The sequence below is a fragment of the Lonchura striata genome, chromosome 5 (assembly GCF_050655825.1).
Source record: "Lonchura striata isolate lonStrDom1 chromosome 5, ASM5065582v1, whole genome shotgun sequence".
Classification (NCBI taxonomy): Eukaryota; Metazoa; Chordata; class Aves; order Passeriformes; family Estrildidae; genus Lonchura; species Lonchura striata.
In genome coordinates, this window is record NC_140707.1 from 42806949 (window position 1) to 42820186 (window position 13238).

At 33.6% G+C, this 13238-nt stretch overlaps 1 protein-coding gene across 8 annotated transcripts in view; it reads left to right on the forward strand.

Annotated features, from left to right (window-relative positions):
* FMN1 (formin 1) overlaps positions 1–13238 on the forward strand; it is a 171803-nt gene that overhangs the window by 109095 nt on the left and 49470 nt on the right. For all 8 annotated transcript variants that reach the window (XM_077784075.2, XM_021539271.3, XM_021539276.3 and 5 more), the window contains 5 exons: positions 722–810; positions 5464–5593; positions 7052–7198; positions 10187–10246; positions 12200–12320. In XM_077784075.2, the coding sequence (XP_077640201.1) occupies positions 722–810; positions 5464–5593; positions 7052–7198; positions 10187–10246; positions 12200–12320 (547 nt within the window). The remainder of the gene's footprint in view (positions 1–721; positions 811–5463; positions 5594–7051; positions 7199–10186; positions 10247–12199; positions 12321–13238) is intronic.

Here is a 13238-nt window from a genome sequence, read left to right on the forward strand (position 1 = left end):
AGTGCCCTGGCAGCCAGGAGGGCCACCTGTGTCCTGGGATGCATCAGGCACAGCAACACAGCTGGGCAAGGGAGGGGACTGTCCCCTCTGCTCTGAGCTGGGGCAGCCTCACCTCCAGTGCTGGGGGCAGTTCTGAGAGCCACAGCATAACGAAGTTATAAAGTGTTAGAAAGCATCCAGAGGAGGGATATGAAGAGGGAAAGGATCTAGAGGGGGAGCCATATGTGGAGCAGCTGAGGTCACTTGGCCTGTCAACCTGGAGGAGACTGAGGGAAGATTTCATGGCTGCCTGCAGCTTCTTCACAAGGGGAAGAGCTTCTATTTTTGGTGACACTCATAGGAGCTGAGGGAATGGCCTGAAGTTATGTCAGGGGACATTTAGGTTAGGTATTAGGAAAAGGTTCTTCACCCTGAGTGTATTTGGGCACTGGAACAGGCTCCCCAGAGAAGTGGTCACAGAATCAGCTTGAGAGAGTTCAAGAAGATATTTGGAAACTACTCTTGGGCACATGGTGTGACTCTTGGGGATGGTCCTGTGTAATAAATTACATATAAGGCACTGAAGGAATTTATCATAGATATTTAAGCATGATTCTTTTGCATAGTCTAAATGCTTCTTAGTGAAAAAAAAACATAATTGTTGCCTGCAAAAACAGGCAAAGTAGTAATTTATTAATTTCTTATTCATTAGTAACTAATTAGTTTATATTAATTCACTCAGAGAGCACAAAAGGATGAACTGGAGAAAATCAAGCAATATTATCAGACTTCAAAAGTGGAGGAACTGAAGCTTCTGGATAAACCAGAACAGTAAGATTATTTTTTTAATAGTTTGTAATTATATAATATAGTCCTTTGATTATATGTTGAAAGCAGTTTTGATACATAATTCTTGGTAATTATAAGCTTTTCTAAAATTATAAGCTTTGTGTATTTCAAGACATGATGAAAAATTTTCCGTTATCACAAAACCTTTTTCAGACATGACAGAGTCATGTCAAAGTCACATCAACTTTGACCACCAAAACTGATAAAATACATAGCCTTGAATCAGTTAAGGATTTTTGTTCCCATTCTCACATTTGTAAAAGGCTTACCCTTTCTTTAGTGCATTTTTTACTAAATTAACATTGCATAAAGCAGGGAAAGATTGATTTTGATTGTTAATTATTTGAAAAAGCTGCATGAACAGAGGGTTTGAGTTGATCCTGTGGCCAAAGACACCTTGTACACTGGTTAATTTCACTGAAGATTTAAAACACTGAAGCCACAGTTTTTCTCCTGCCATTGTTGTGGCCAGTGACAGCTGTTAGGATGAAAAACTTAAGTTTTGCTCCTTGTGTTCTAATTCAGCTTAGACAGATGTGAAAGAATCCTCAAGAATTTATGAACAGAATGATAATCCTGAATTTTATATTTGTGTAGGCATTTGATTTCAGATGTTGGCCTGCCAGTGTTTTTTGTCTTCTGCTACTTCACTGCTTTTTTATTTTGTACTCTTATCCTCTTCAGTTCTTCCTTTCCAGAGGCTTCTGTGTCATCTTGTTTCCTTTTTCATCTTCTCTGTTCTTGTCTTTTCTGCTGTCTCTGGTGTAAGAAAAGGGTAGGGGGAGGAAGAATTTAAATAGAGATGGTATATGCTTCATTAATGTCAGAATTACTATATTTTCATGTATTTTTTTCCCATTAAAATGTTAGTGCTGAAGAACAGATTTTTTTTTTCTTTTCTCCTTACATAAGACAGCTAGACACTCATTTGTGACTGCACACTAAGGAGTAGGCTAATATTAGGAGATAAGACTATTATCTTACTCTTGATGAAGAGAGGCTATTGTTCTTTAGTAGGTCTGAAGAAGATAAATATCTGTAAAGCTTATATACTAGCTTACTTTTGCACCCTATATCCATGGCTTTCATTGCCTTGGCTTGGGGCATAAGGATACATTGTGTGCCTAGCTGATGTTTTCCAGAGCTTGAATCTTTGGCAGTCTGTTCGCTGTATGTCCAAGTTAAATAAATACGAATGCATTTTGTCTTCTGGAGAATACAAATCTCGTAGAGCTCTAGGGTTGTAGGAGGTTGTCTTTTTTGTAGCTTATAGTGGAGAGAGGTTAATCTTAGTTAAATACAAAGTAGGATTTATACTATCATTGTTCCATAAATAAGAACTGTAAATTAAGCAGTTATGCCTGGTGGTTCAGAGTGAAATAGTAGTATCAAAGACAAAAGCTAATTTTTTATCAATTATTACTCAGTGTTGTTTCTGCAAATTTTAAGTGTCCCATTTTTTATCCTATAATTAAACTACACAGGTTAAGAAAACTAGCTTTTTAAATGGTTTGCTTGAGGGGCAAACAATTTGCTTTATGCACTTCTGTAAATTTTGTTGGACCTTCAAAATAATGTGCTTTCTGAAAACTGAGTAGATCATGTGCCCCTGGCTTTGTTGTTTCAGTCAGCCTTTAAGTCAACCTAACTGCAGAACTGGAGATTTGTTGGAGCTATGCTTTACTTATTAGCCCCATAAAAGGTTAAAGACAGACAAGTGCTAAATTTGTATGCGTGATTAAAAATACCTGCTGTGGGGCATAAGCCTTGTGTATTGTCTTTAATGAGGATCAGAACAAAAGTGTAAATGAAATAATTTATCAAATGATTGCACATACTAACAGTACTCATTCATAGAGTGAAACCTTTGATTTGAATTCACTGAAGTCTAGAGGGAACTCTTATATGCTTGAATTACCAGACAAATAAAAAGATTCAGTGGTATCACTGACGTTTTTCTGCACACATGATTTTTATTTGTCTTGCTTGTATGTTAAATTTGGCACAAACTGGAAGTATGACAGCAACATATATAACAATACCCCTCTTAAATTATGCTTCATGATAATAGTTGTTAAAATGCTAATATTCATTGCCCTTATAAAGACTTATATGCAAAATTTGCCACAGTTTGGGGCTTTGCTAGCAGGATATAGATGCTATAGCTAGTTTCCAGGAAACCCCATTTAGTTATAGTATATTGTCTGTGTAGGCTTCTCCACTGTGAAATAAGTACTAATAAAGGAAATAGTAACAAAATATGGTACTGGTTTGAATGTAGTTTGATTTGGGAAGCAGAGAGTGATTTATAATCCCTGTCGCAGTAATGCCACTTGCTTCTCTTTGAAGACTGCTCTGCCTGGACTTCAGTTTAAATCCTTCTGTTGTACTTAGAAGCTTGCAGGATTAGATGCACCTTTTTCCCAAAAAGTTGCTTCAAAATTTTATATTCTTCAAATGCTGATAAATGTGATCTAAAATTAGTTTACCTCCTTAGAATCAGCCTTCCTTGTCCATCTTCTGCAAGAGTGCTCTCTTACACTAACACCATAACAATATGTCTGGCTTGAAAATTCTCTCTAGTCCTTAACTACAAGATTCCAGTAGGCTAAAGGAGTTTTCAAGTGCATTTTTTATTTACAGTTTCTGAAAGAGAGGAGTACAATGTACTTCATGGAGATGTACAGCATATTTGCTATGTTTATTTTAGGCCATCAGAATTATAGTGATGAGAAACCCATCCAGCCACATCGTCATTATTTTAAGTCGAAATCATCATTTTCTCAGAATAAAATTGAAATAAGAATGGTTCTTCCTCTTCTGAAGTTTTGCCCTTCTGAATTGGTGGTTTTTCTGTGACAGCCATAGTTTCATGCTATGACTTTTTGATTAGCTGCTACATTTGTAGTCACAAAAGATTCCTTTTTGTGAAAGATTTCAATTATAAGTGTTCTGTCTGGATATTTACTTTGGATACCCTAAATTCCAGAATCTGGAGACATCTTTTTACACTGATGCTCTTTTAACTCTTAGCACAATGACATTGTATTCAATGGTCAGCCATGTGGGAAATAGTTCTCTTTTCACAGAAAGGCAAGAATATGTCATTTGACTTTTTAAATTTAAACTTTTTAATTGCATGTATGTTAGAACTTTAATGAAGCAGTTTAGTTTTTCTTTCCTTTGTTTCTCTCACACAAAGTGCAAAATGCCCTCTTTTTTTTTTTCCTGGCAATACCATTCATTCCCAATAGGAAGCAGTTTTATTAATACCAGCTTGGCATTTCTTTTTTACCACTTCTTAAGTCTAAAAGCCAAGCTTGGCCTCCCTGATCCTTCTCTCATAATAGGTTTTTTCATCAGGCAAGAAAGAAAAAGAAACAAAGAAATGGTATCCCAATTAAAACATAGTATTTCACACCAGCTACAGGTGAATTCTGCTGATTTTTTTTAAACAGTCGCTGTGTACTCAGCAAAGCCTAGCATGCATGAGAAATGTATAAAGCAGATTTAAATATACTGGTATTATTTATCGTGAAAAATAAGTAATTTGGAAAAATTTTGTCTATTGGTTTAATAATTTAAGAAGAATTCAAGATAATAAATTGAATACTTAATTTCCTGTAATGCAGTGAGGTAGAAAAAAATCTTTATGGCATTGCATTAAGGGGAATTGAAGGATATCTGTAGACAGGAGATTAGAATAATGATGCTAAAGTGATATTGGAGCAAAAGACAAGCTTGCTTCTGGATTTCAAGAAAGCTTATGTATCTCTGAAATCTTGAATTCAAAACCTAAGAGCAAATTATGGTTGCTATATACTATTATTATAATAAATGCTAGTGCTTCTTGTATTATTAGCCAAGCTCTTCTATTTTAAATTGATGAAAAGGGAGGAATTACTCATGCCTTTGGGATGCTTTCATTTTTTGAGGTCTGAACTATGGTTGCTGAATATGCCTCCATTTATTTTTACCAAAAGTTAACAGACAAAAAGCTACAACAGAGTCTTGAGGAATATATACCTGTGAGAACAGATATAGAGCAGATGAAGACTTAGTAACTTTGCTGAACAGTGACTGAAGGCAGATGTGTTCTCCAAGTATTTTAGAGCTAAATACACAACTAGGTGTATTCCCATAAAACATGCTGCTATATGATTAAAGGTGTGCTATTAGAAAAAGAAAATTGATGCTAAGAATCAGAAGAAAGCTGGTGGCAGAAACCTTACATTATGAAATAGATTTGGAGGAATATATTGAGTTCTGTACTTCTGAGCACATTTTTAAAGGAAACAAGACTGCATAAGTTGGTATTTAGGTAGTGCTATGTAGATTTTCCTTTTTTCTTTTTCCAATGGATGATTTAAGTTTGACAGTCTTCTGTTTATTACTGTGCAGCTATGATAGTTAATGGGTTGATATGATAATGATTAATGTCTTGCCTTTTTCTTGACATTAATAGGATTTTTAATGCATTCTTAGCATAAAGAATATAATAATTATAAATTCTGACAGATTTGATTGGAATAGAAAAGAGTGCATGTATATTTCATGATACTGCAGACTTTAATCCATTATGTACCCCATGAGAAGAATTATAAAGATTCATTAATAGTCCTTTTTTCCCTCCAGATTTCTGTATGAGCTGTCTCAAATCCCCAATTTTGCAGAACGAGCTCAGTGTATTATCTTCCAGTCGGTTTTCTCTGAAGGGATCACATCAGTGCACCGCAAAGTAGATATCGTGACTCGTGTTTCCAAGGTAAATCCTAGTGAAAGCTAAATTAAAATTGAAATATATTTTAGAATATTTATGCTTCTTTTATACCATAAGTGAGGAACCTGGATCTTACTGGCTTTTTAGGAAATAAAACTGTAGTAAATATTTAACTGCTTAAAAGAACAAAAGGAAGAGGGAAGCAGGAAAGTGAATTGTGTGTGATGCCCCATGGAGTACATAGATATTTATTTATATTTAAATGGTAGATTTTTACTGTATTCCATATCAAGTTAGATAATGGATAATCTCCATTAACTAGAAATTAAATATAAGACAAGCGTAGTACAGGGCCTTGCAAAACTGCCTTTTATTTGTATACCACTGTTACTGCCAATAGATGCTTGTCACATTCATTATCTTATTACTTTCCCTTGGCATCTCTTCATTTCTGGTAACCCTGATACAGCATCATTTTTAGTATGGGACAAAGCTCTACCTGATATTTCCACACTATGAAAGACTAAGGACAAGATTTTTAAATTATAACAAATAAATTATGAAAAGTGGAACAAGGTGAAAATTAGGAGAGAAATTAAATAGTGGCCTAAAGGTCTAGCATCCTAACCAGAAAAGTAGTTAAATTTTTTTTTCTAATTTGAAGATTATTTTTTGATTAGCTTTGCTTTCACAGAGTACACATGCTCTATCCCTTCAGATTTCTTTGCAATAGTTACTTGTATAACTATTAGAAATAGTTACTTGTGTTCTTCCTTTCTAAGGGAGGTATAAATAAATAATCAATGCTGTATGTGATAGGGAAAGTTGTATTGCTTCCAGTTCACTTATAAGGAGTTGGCATTGAAATTGATTTATCCAATGTATAAGGCTACATAGTTAAGAATTATGCCTGTGGCCTCAGATTGTCAACTGACAGATGTCTTTATAGTAGCTGACAATAATTTACTAGTTCTACACTGTGTTTCTAGAATTGTTTTATATTCTGAGGCATGTAATTAATTAGTCCTTAGCTCTCTTATATCTGGATTAAGTATGGATCCAGGAATGTGAATTTTCAGATCCATGAGAAGCAGACTAAATGACAGGCTGAGTCTAACCTGGTGGCAGCAAAAATAGCACATCTCCATTTGACTGTGCATGATGCAAACTCATGATAAAGCACCTCCTTGTCTGTAAGATTTTTGAAATCTTCTGAGAACATTTAGAAATCTTCGATTAATCTTTTTGTCATTGACATAGTATTTGATGCCATATAATTTGCTTCATGTAGATTACATTAAACATATTATCTTACAGAGATACAGTCTAAAAAATGGTTCTCTTAAAGTTTTGATTATTGCACCAGCTTCAGGTTTCCTTAACTACCAAGGTAAAAACAGGCAAGAAAAAAACTTTAGCAAAAATAAAATGAAAATAATATTTTATATTAGCAATTAAAATTTTAAAGTCGATCACATTTACAGACCAGTATCCATTTTCCAGGCATTGCTGAGCATGAAAAGTGTAAAGGAAATTTTAGGCTTGATTCTGGCTTTTGGAAATTACATGAACGGAGGGAATAGGACCCGAGGTCAAGCTGATGGGTTTGGTTTGGAAATACTCCCTAAACTAAAGGATGTCAAAAGCAGAGTAAGTACTAATGTTTGGTTAAAGGTAATTTTTCTGAAGCGATTATTTTTTATTGTTTCTTAATCTGTGAGAAGTTAATCTTTTATTTCTTACTATTCTTGCTTGAAAAAGCAAGATGCTTTATACAGTTTTCATTCTTTTTTTCTCTTAGCTTTTCACCTCCTTCTCTGGCACATGCATATATTTCCTGAATATCTAATTTCTCCTGTTCAGTACTACTAGGATAATTACCTTATCTGAGAACTTCTGTGTGTCTCTTTTATTAGTAGGGACTTAATAACAGTAGGGTAGAGAGAAGTGAGAGACCACAGACTGCTCAAGTCTTCTTCAGTAAATGTCCCCATTCTTTTTTCATGCTCTTAAATGAAGGTTTCTATGTGTAAATCAAAACTCTTTAAAAATCAGATTTAAAAACAAAATATTGGTAATGGTTCATCGTAGTATATACACTAACAAATTATGTATAAGTATCAAAGAGATGTCACACCCAACAAGATACTTTCAGTCTTTAATTGTCAGTTAAATGGATGTAGGACATGAAGTTTGAGTGGCATGCATGAGAAAATGGTCATAGGTGGCAGTAAATTATTTTGTAAAAAAATGAGAAGTACTAGCAGGTTTTTGATTAGTCATGCTAGGATCAAAGGCTGAAAGGCTAGACACCATCTGAGATGAGATTACTTTGTTTCTTATTTCAGTAGGGCAGAGTAGGAGCTGTTAGGTAATGTAGGCAATGGAAATACTGCTGGAAGTCATTCTTTGCCAAAACATACCTAGACACCACATGGATGTAGGAAGCATCAAAGAATAGGAGATAATTTTCTGCTGATGTTGTGTAGACTTAGATTTTTTTTTTCCTCACACTCTTTCTGCTTTTCTTATGCAAAGTGCTTTATTGACTAGAAGAGATGTAGATTATAAGCTTTTGTTCCCTATTATGCTTCATGTACACAGGAATGCATTTGTGAGACAGGCAATGTCAGCAAAACAGTTTCTCTATGGAGCATTTTGTTTTACTTGTTTTACCTTTATCATCATTAAAGAAGTATAGAAATACATTTAATTAATTGTTCAGTGTTTTAATGGAAGCTTCTTCCAAAGGATTTCAGTCCTTTGTCTCCTAAAGACATTGGGGTGCTGGAGCATGTCCAAAGATCAACAAAACTTGTAAAGAGTCTAGAGCACAAGTCTTACAAGGAGCAGCTGAGGAAGCTGGAGTAGTTTAGCACAGAGGAAAGGAGGCTCAGGTGAAACCTTATCACTCTCTACAGCTCCCTGAAAGGAGGTGTAACCAGATGGGGGTTGGTGTCTTCTCCCAGGTAACAAACAAGAGGATGAAAGGAAATAGCCTCAAGTTCTTTCAAGGGAAGTTTATCTTGGATATTAGGAAAAAATTCTTCACTGAAAGGGTTATAAGGCTGCCCAGGGAGGTAGAAGAATCAATGACCCTGGAGGTGGCCCTTAAGAATATAGTTTAGTGAAAGACTTGGAAGTGCTGAATTTTCAGTTGAACTCGATGATCTTAAAGGTATTTTCCAACTGAAATGATTCCATGATTCTAATTCTTACTTTTATCTTCTCTGTGATGGTTCCAAATAACCACTTTTTTCCCAATGCTACTGCATGGACAAGACTGTACAAACAGCAGCTTAACTAGAAGCAGGCCAAGTTTCCCATTACTCAGACATTAGTTGGCTGGCTAGCTGCCTTGAAGAAAAATGTAAAACTCAGCTTTGCCTGACTTTTCTCAGTAGAACTGCTAGCTTTGGTGTTACTCTTTTGTATACTTATGAACTTCATAGATTTTAATAATCTCTGGGACTTTCCAATGTGGCTGAATTAGCTTGTTCCAAAATTATGCATTATGAAAAGGAGTAAGTGATATAAAATATAACTATGTAAGACTTCTTCCTTAGTGAAACAAGCTAAAAATTAAATTATTTACAGTTTCCTGGTAGACAGAATAATTTAGCCACTGCTGAATACCTCTTATTTTACATAAAAGTAATTTATCGTCATATGAGCTTAGAAAATTACTTTTTATAGAGATTTTTTGACCTGCCAGTAATGGCTTCTAATACTCTTAAACATGCAGGGTGGCTTTTTCTGCATGACGGCAGTGACTTACTTAGTTAAGAATTTTGCTGGTGTATGATACTAATAAAATATAATTTGCTGCAGACTCTCATATAGACAAGGCAGCTCTGTAGAGGAAGTCAGACATTGTTCACATACAAATGTTTGTTCTGATACCTGTCAATATAAAATATGGAAACACATCCAAAAAACTTCAAAGGCATTCCAGATATAATTCCCTTTATCATAGTTCTTTTATATTGCTGAATGTAATGTATAACTTTTCCTTAGTTCATCTGGCCCATTCTGACCCAATGACATGTAACAAAATAAAATACTGTTTACAGTTGTGTGCAGGAACATTCCATAAAGTGAGAATTAAAATCCATATTTATATGGTAATAGGACATGAAATATACTTTTTGGTTGAATGCTATCTGATTTCATATTTAGAATAAAATATGTAAAGTATCTATGCCTTTTTCAGATCTTCCTTATAGATTATTGAGGATATAGGAATCAAGAAATTCTGTTCACATTAATGTATCTGAGGTGACTGTAATCTTTATTTGATAGTATGTTTAAGAGTCGTATTATTGAATAATATTGTTATTTGAGTTAATGTTATTTTTCTGTAATTCCTCCTATTGTTACATTAAAAGCTTCTCTCATGTATTCTTCTCTGCATGTACTTTTGCCTGGTATTTAAAACCAAAATAAACTCTGAATCTAGTAGTGGTATGATGAAGTTGATGTTATAAAAGATGAAATTTTTTTGGTCAGCAATGCTAAGACCAAAAAGTACCGTGAATCCTATTTCTCACAGCAATACAAAATAATAATTCATTTAATTTTAAATAGAGTACATTTTCACACATTGAATGTTAATCACACATTTTTAATTTTTCCTAGGATAATGGTATTAATCTTGTGGATTATGTCGTCATATATTACCTACGCCATTGTGATAAGGTAAAGGATTTGCTCTATCAGCCTCCCCAAAACTGGGTTTCTTTAAGAGATGGTAAAAGGGTTTGTAACAGCTTTGTAGAAATCTGAACATAGTACCTGTGATGGGAAAATAAAATCCATTTCTTTTTCTTTCTTATAAAATCCTTTTTTTTTTTTTTTGCTTTCTTTAATAGTTGTGTACCTCAATAGGCATGAAACTTGCTATGAGTTTCAAGAAAACACTTGGTAAATTTTTACATTGTTTGTTGAGGGAACCACTGCAGGCAGTTAGCTGTGACTGCTGCAAATTGGACAGGTGGTCACTCCACCTCTGCCTTATTACATCTGGGTGGCTGTAACATTGTAGAATTTCTTCTGATGTCATGATACTGGAAGACAGAAGCATGATTTCTCTCTTAGGACAAAAAAATGCAAGGACAGGTTGATATTTTAAAATAGATGATTTAGCTGATGGGGGTGAAGTTAGGGGTTGAAATGCTGCTGTGAGTTACGTTCTATTGGATGTGATACTCCTTTGTATATGCATTTATATGTATTATATACATTCATATATTAAATATATATATATTTCATATTTGCAATAGCCAAACTTACTGAGTGGAAAATTTGAACTATTATATTTTAAATGAATATGTTGCTATTTAATTATTTTAACAATTATTTCCAACTATTGTAATTTATTTTCTCTTTTTTTTCTTCTTTTTTAATTCTCAAATAAGTTTGTTGAATTGATGAGTTGCTAGCCCTGAGATATGTAGATCTCTATCAGTATTCTTTCTTTAAGGTTTTTTGGTTTGTTTGTTTCTCTTTCTTTTTTTCTTGTGTTTTCTCTTGGTGCTGGTTCTGTTGGTTTGGGCTTTTTTGAGGAACTGGGATTTTTATGCTAATTACTTTATTAAAATAAATATTTCATTAAATTCTTGAAATATTTCTGAAAAATTCCTATTATACTGTAATTGTTCTTCAGGGAATTTCATGAAACAAAACAGTGTGTCTTCCTTTGGAGGAGATAAATACAGTGTAATTATCATCAATTTCACTTTCACCAAAAAAAAGTTTGTATCTTTATAATAATAAAATTATTCTTTCCCTATTCACTAAACAATTAGCTCTCCAATGTATGAGTTTTCCTTTATTACGTACTGAAATCCTTGCAGGTATATTCATATTTCAAACTCAGTAAATATATGTTTATACACAGCAATGTCATATTAATACCATTTAGAAATACTTCCTAAAATTCCACTGGAGCCATTGCTTTGAACCTTGTGAAAGTTGTTTGTTAGTTGGCTGCTGGGGGTTTGGTTTTGTTTTGTTTTGTTTCATGTTGTTTGTGGAGGGTTTCTGTTGGCTTTGCTTGTTTATTTGTTTTACTTCTGATTATTTTTTCTTACTGTGCTAAAAATAAGGTATGTACTTAGGGGTCCCATACAGGCTTTAACCCCTGTTATTTATTTGCCACATAAGCATTCAACTGTGTATTTTATCTGTGTAAACTGCTTCAGGAAATGTATTAATAGGGTTTTCAATTTATGCTTATAAAGTGTGTGTGTTTTTAATGAATTGTGAGAGAGTGAAACCACAAATGTTTGGCATAAGATCCCTTTTTGCATTAAAGTGGGCATTCCTGTTATCTTTTTCTAAGAAACTTGTAATCCCTTATCTAAACCTTTATTGACATAAAATTAACTGAAATGTTGTGTGTTTAATGTTTTCAAAGTTTAAATTGAACACAGTTAGTTTTACAACATCTAAAAGGAAGTTTCAATACTCAGAATGGTCAGTATTTAATCTTGAATGTGATGTTTTAGCAAGAATGATTTAAAATATGTTGTTTTTGTAATTTTATAACACTGTTTCATAAATGAGATTTTTTTTTAAAAAAAAGCTACTTATTTCACTGGAAATGCATTCAATTTTCATAGTGGCCTATTTGTTTGTTTGTTTGTTTAGGAAGCAGGAACAGACAAGAGTATTTTTCCTTTACCAGAACCACAGGATTTTTTCCAGGCCTCCCAAGTTAAATTTGAAGACCTAATAAAAGACTTAAGGAAACTGAAGAGAGATCTAGAAGGTAACTGGGAACTTTCACATTTGTTCTGCCAACAACAAAGTGCCATTTAAAATGTGATCTTTATGAGGTTTTCTTATTGCTAATTAGGTTTATAGTGTTGATTCATTTAGAGTTTTTACACTGTGGCACAAATTACTCACATAAATTAGAAAGAAAAAAAATTTAACTCATGACTTAATAAAAATGAAAGTGGAGATCCTGAAAAGTAATTTTCCCTTTTACAATGGAAAGGCCCCTGAAGAAATCTTTCTGAATATTCCTTCAGTTATGTGAATTTTTCTCTGGCTTCTCCAGAGCTATGTGTTTAACTGTAGATATCTGTTAGCTCCATAACATAAATACTTTCTTCAGTACTTGTATAAAAACAATTTAAAAGCTACAAGAAAGAGTTGAATACTATTAATGTAGAAATAAAACACAGCTTGCCAAGGCAGAGCAAAGGGAAATGGAAAGCTGCAGTTCAAAATATTTTCACCCTGGGACATAAAATAAACATTTAAAAATGTTTATTATAAAGAGGGGCTCAGAAACCCAACTCATCTATCAATCAAGGTACTGAGTGGAAATAAAGTAGGAAGGGTTGCTGTCTTAAGTATTGCAAGCAGTTTCTTTTTTATTTTGTGCTACATGCAATTTTCTAAAATAAATTCAGCAAATTATGATTGAATATTTTAAGCCTTTTTCTTGTTATAGAAAAGTTTGTACTTTACTAAGGGAGTTCTGTGTAGAAGATTGAGTTTAGGAAGAGAATCTGCATAAAAATATGTAAAAACTTTTACATTTAGATTTACATGTTTGCCCAGACTTTTTATAATCAGAGTTGAACAAGATAATTATTTTCAAATTTTTTCAATGTAAGGCGCTGAAAACCGTTACAAAATAGTTTATCCTTACAGCTAGGAATTGCTGGATTAGGTC